The 5,403-nt window shown below is 51.1% G+C and overlaps 1 protein-coding gene across 1 annotated transcript; it reads left to right on the top strand.

The window, feature by feature from the left end:
• The first annotated feature begins 3,871 nt into the window (after positions 1–3,871).
• Positions 3,872–4,740, top strand: LOC145954977 (uncharacterized). The gene is made up of 2 exons (XM_083069672.1): positions 3,872–4,186; positions 4,291–4,740. The coding sequence occupies exons 1-2, from the start codon at positions 3,872–3,874 to the stop codon at positions 4,738–4,740; spliced, it is 765 nt and encodes a 254-aa protein (XP_082925798.1).
• The last annotated feature ends 663 nt before the right edge of the window (positions 4,741–5,403 follow it).

Below are 5,403 nucleotides of genomic sequence, written 5' to 3' on the forward strand. Positions count from 1 at the left end.
CTCGGACACGCGCTAGGTGACGTCAACCCGACATCCAAATAAGTCATAATTGATCTCAGGCCCAAGGCCCAATGAAATCCTAATTCACACAAAGGTACGTGCATTACTTATACGAGACTCATACACCCACAAACACTAACTTTAGCATCGGAGTCTCTTTTGCAGGTACCACCCCCACCTTGGAACAGCAAGCGTACCCAGCGAAGGAGGCTCACCAATCTTGCCCAGCAGATCGTCCCTACGATCGATCTCTGGTAAGAACATTTGGCGCTCACCGTGGGGCCGATCAAGACAGCTCTTATCGGCCACGCTTATGATTTTCACTCGAAGCCATAGTAGACGAGCAACAGACGACGTAGATCGCATGACAAGCATGGACAATGAAGCAGCATTGAGAAAACTGATCGAACAGGTCGAACAGATGCGGCAGCAGCATGCTGTCGACCTGCAAAACATTCGTACCAAGCACTAAACCGACCTGGCTGCGCTGCGCGCCACAAATGAAACTGACCTAGCGGTGCAGCGCGCCGAGAATGAGCGTATTCGCGCCCAGCTTCCCCGGCGCCCTTCTGATCAACCCCTCCACCGAGTAACCAACACGAGGAAGAGGGGCACTCGATTTCTCAACCACCGACTGCACCTAGAGCACCAACTCCCAAGCCCGCCACACATCGGTCGCACGCACCGATGAATAGGTCGGCCCATCAAGTCAACAATGCTTCTACCCAAGCTTCTGGAAATCGAACGAGCATTCGCCGCCATCCTTTTGTGGACGGCATCATGGAGATACCTCTACCTTTTGGCTGGAAGCCCCTCCACATCGACCGCTACGACGACACGATGGATCCGGACGAGCACATTGACCTGTATATTACACAGGTAAACCTTTACACTAACGAAGATGTTATTCTGTGTAGGATTTTTTTGACCTCTCTCAAGGGAGCCGCACTCAATTAGTACACCCAATTACCGGCTGAGTCGATTGACAAATTCGACACTCTGGTAAGGCGGTTCACGGTGCAGTATGCCACGAACCAACCTCACCATGTCACATCAGCCGCCTTAGCTAGTCTCAGGCAGGGCGACGACGAATCACTAAGGGCATTCATGGAGCGCTTCGCCATCATCTTGGTCAAGATTCAAAATTTGAACCTCGAGGTCGCCCTACACGCCATGCCCATGGCGCTCAAGCCTGGACCTTTCGTGGACAGCCTGTGTCGACGAGCTCCCGTTGATATGGACGAACTCCATGCCCAAGTTGCAGGGTACATACAGATGGAAGAGCACTCTGCTTTTCGTGACCAGGTTCGTGAAAAATCATAGGTAAAGCCGAACCACGGTCACAAAGACAAGATGAAGGTTATAAATGACAGCCAGTTCAAGAAGGCTGCTAGGGCAAACAAAGGGGGGAGGTACGACTTCTACACCCCCCTGAATGTGCCCTGAGTACACATCCTGGAGGAGGCCAGCAATAGTAACCTGCTCACCCTGCCACCACCTGGACACAGCCCCAACAGCGCGGATAAATCTAAGCATTGCTGATACCATAGAAATCATGGTCACACAACCGAGGAATGTCGTACACTCAGGAATCGCATAGAGGAGCTCGTCCAGGCGGGACACCTCGGACAATACGTCCAACGGCAGCAAAGCCACCGAGGAGGCTACAATGGACGAGGACGGGGGCGAGGTCGCGGTTCAGGCACTCTCGCAGACCAACCCTCTGGATCCCAACAAAATGCTGGTGGCTCGGTGCAGGCCGAGGTAAGCCAAGAAACAGGGTCAGCCCCCTTGAGGGGAGTTATCAACATAATTGCAGGTGGTTTCGCAGGGGGAGGCTCCAGCAGCTTGGCGCGAAAAAGACACCTACGCAGCATCAACAATGTCCACTCCGCTACCTCGGCCTCGCACCAAAACTCACTACCGATCACCTTCATCGACGATGACTACACTGGCGTCTGTCCAAATCAAGATGACCCTATGGTCATCGTTGTGGAGGTCGCCAATTGGGAGGTCCACAAGATGCTGATCGACCAAGGCAGCTCGGTTGACGTCCTATACTGGCCGACGTTCCTCAGGTTAGACATCCCTCATTCCCTCATCCAACCTCACATAAAACCCCTAGTCGGTTTTGCAGGAGAGCGACACTCGAGGGTATGTATACCTGCTGACAACCTTCAGGACCTCTCCTAAATCAAGGCGGATCATGGTCCGATATCTCCTCGTAGAAGCCAACATGTCCTACAACATAATCATTGGAAGGCCGACGTTGAACCAACTCGGGGCAGTGGTGTCTACCCCACACCTCACAATGAAATTCCCAGGGAGTGATGGTAAGGTCATCTCTATCAGGGCGAACTAAAAGACAGCTCGGCAATGCTATGCCGAAAGTTTGAAGGTCTCACCATACGAGGAGCGCTGCAAAAGTGACCCTCCGACAGTGGCTCATATCATCCACGTGGCCATCACTGACCTGGATCCGAGGTTAGAATCCCATGACGAGAAGCCAAGTCCCATTGACGAGCTCGACGATCTTCAAGTCGGAAAACTCCCTGGACAATGTACAAAGATAAGCCGACAGCTAAACTCGGAGTTACGGCAGCAACTTGAAGTCGAAATCTCCAAGAATGTCGACCTCTTTGCATGGTCCAGCACCGACATGCCAGATATTGATGCTAACTTTATCTGTCACAGGTTGGCAATCATCAAAGAGGCAAAATCGGTGGCCTAGAAGAAGCGGAAGGTCGACGGTGAAAGGCAAGAAGCTATCATCACCGAGACACAAAAGCTGCTAAGTGCGGGTTTCATCCGCGAGGTCAGATACACCACGTGGCTGACAAACGTGGTACTGGTGAAGAAGAGCTCGGGGAGGTCGCGCATGTGTGTCGACTACACCGACCTGAACAAAGCATGCCCCAAAGACTCATACCTTTTACCGAGCATCGACAGGCTAGTCGACGGAGCATCTGGGCACGCCCTCCTCATCTTTCTTGATGCTTACTCTGGGTACAACCAGATCATGATGTACCCACCAGACGAGGTGCACTCGTCGTTCATCACCGACCATGCCCACTTTTGCTACCGAGTGATGCCATTCGGTCTCAAAAATGTAGGGGCCACTTACCAACGACTGATGGACAAGGTTTTCCACCAACAGATTGGGTGGAATATGGAGGTCTACGTTGACGACATGGTGGTCAAAACCAACTCTGCCGAAGGTCATGCTGCCAACTTAGCCGAGGTGTTCAGTCAGATCAGGAAGCACAACATGCGTCTCAACCCAGAGAAGTGTGTCTTCGGTGTCCACGGGGGCAAATTCCTTGGCTTCATGATCACCAACAGAGGCATTGAGGCCAACTCGGAGAAATGCAAAGCCATCATCCAGATGCAGAGTCCCTAGACTGTAAAAGACATCCAACGCCTAGCAGGAAGGTTGGTCTCTCTTTCACGTTTCATCCCCAGGTTGGCGAAGAAAGCAAGGCCCATCTTCACCCTGCTACGAAAGCCAAAGAATTTCGAATGGACAGACCAATGCGAAGAGGCTTTCAAGAGCTTCAAAGCTTTCTTCACGACTTCGCCAATCCTCTAGAGGTCGGATCACCACGTCGACCTCCTTCTCTACCTGGCCGTGGTAGAAGGCGCAATCAGCGCAGTTATAGTACAAGAGCACCAGAAAGTGTAGACGCCGATTTACTTCATCAATCGAGTTCTCCAAGACATGGAGAAACGATATCAGATGATTGAGAAGCTCGCACTGGCACTTGTCACCACAGCACGACGTCTCTGACCTTACTTTCAAAGCCACCAGGTAGTTGTCAAAACCGACTACCCAATCAAACAAATCCTGAGAAAGTCGGAGCTCGCCGGACGAATGATAACATGGTCGGTAGAACTATTTGAGATTGACATCAAGTATGAAAGCCGCAGCCCCCTGAAAGCCCAGTGCCTAGCAGATTTTGTGGGCAAACTGACTCCAACCTCGGCTGACGAACAACAGGTATGGATTTTACATGTTGATGGATCCTCCAACTCTAAGGGTGGTGGTGCAAGTATTATTTTGGAAGGGCCAAATCAAGTTACCTTGGAGCAATCTCTCAAGTTTGACTTCAAAGTGACAAACAACCAAGCGGAATACGAAGCGCTTCTTGCAGGGCGAAGGTTAGCTCATAATCTCGGAGCACGGAGAGTGAGTTGCAACAGCGACTCAAGCTCATGGTAGAGCAGCTCAGCGGGGCATACCAGACCAAGGACACCCATCTACAAAGGTACTTCCATGTTGCATCACAGTAGATCTCGTCCTTTGACGAGTTCACCATACATCATATACCGCGAGAACAAAATGCCAGAGCCGACCTCTTATCGAAACTCGGCAGTTCCAAACGCCCGGGGCAACATCGTACCATCATCCAGGAGACCCTGCATTCACCTAGCTTAGACAACAAGGTCGTCAACACCAGTGATAGCGGAGACCACGGATGGATGACAGGTATTTGGAATTACTTAAAGGAGGGAACTTTGCCCGAGGATAAAGATGAAGCTCGGAAGATGAGGGTAAGGTCAGCTAAGTTCGTCATTGTCGGAAATAAACTATTCAAACGTGGCATATCTGCCCCATTGCTCAAATGCCTGGCCGAGCCTCAAGCTACGTATGTCATCGAGGAAATACATCGAGGGATATGCGGTATGCACTCCGGAGCACGCTCAATGGCGAACAGGGTACTCCGAGCTGGATACTACTAGCCCACATTGAAGTCGGATTGCCAAACCTATGTGCAAAGATGCAAGGAGTGTCAACAGTTCGGCAATAGGCATCGACAGCCACCCGAAGCCCTCCACCAGATGATGTCGTCGTGGCCTTTCGCCCAGTGGGGAATGGACATCCTAGGACCATTCCCCCTGCAAAGGGTCAGCTCAAATTCATCTTAGTGGAAATTGACTACTTCACCAAGTGGATCGAGGCATGCCCACTCGCCAAGATCACCACTGAGAACGTACAGAAGTTCACCTGGAAGAGCATCGTATGCAGGTTTGGAATTCCACATTCCCTTGTTACTGATAACGGCCGACGGTTCATTGTGTAGAGCTTTGAGGACTTCCTTCGGGAACTCGGAATCAAGCACCTCCCGCCTTGGTGGAACATCCGCAGACCAATGGCCAAGCCGAAGCTGCAAACAAGGTGATACTCCAAGAGCTCAAGAAGTGGCTAGGGAGCGCCAAAGGACAATGGGCCGACAAACTTCCCAGCATCCTCTAGGCGTACCATTGCACCCCCCCAAATGGCTAAGGCCAAGGAATCCAAGATGTGATATCTTAAAAGAACCAAGAGGAATGGGATGATCTTAAAGACCTTTTCATATGTTTGTACATATAGTAGTTTCTTTGTATAGACTTATTTTTGCCTTT

Source organism: Cajanus cajan, chromosome 2, assembly GCF_000230855.2.
Source record: "Cajanus cajan strain Asha chromosome 2, NIPB_CcT2T_4, whole genome shotgun sequence".
Classification (NCBI taxonomy): domain Eukaryota; kingdom Viridiplantae; phylum Streptophyta; class Magnoliopsida; order Fabales; family Fabaceae; genus Cajanus; species Cajanus cajan.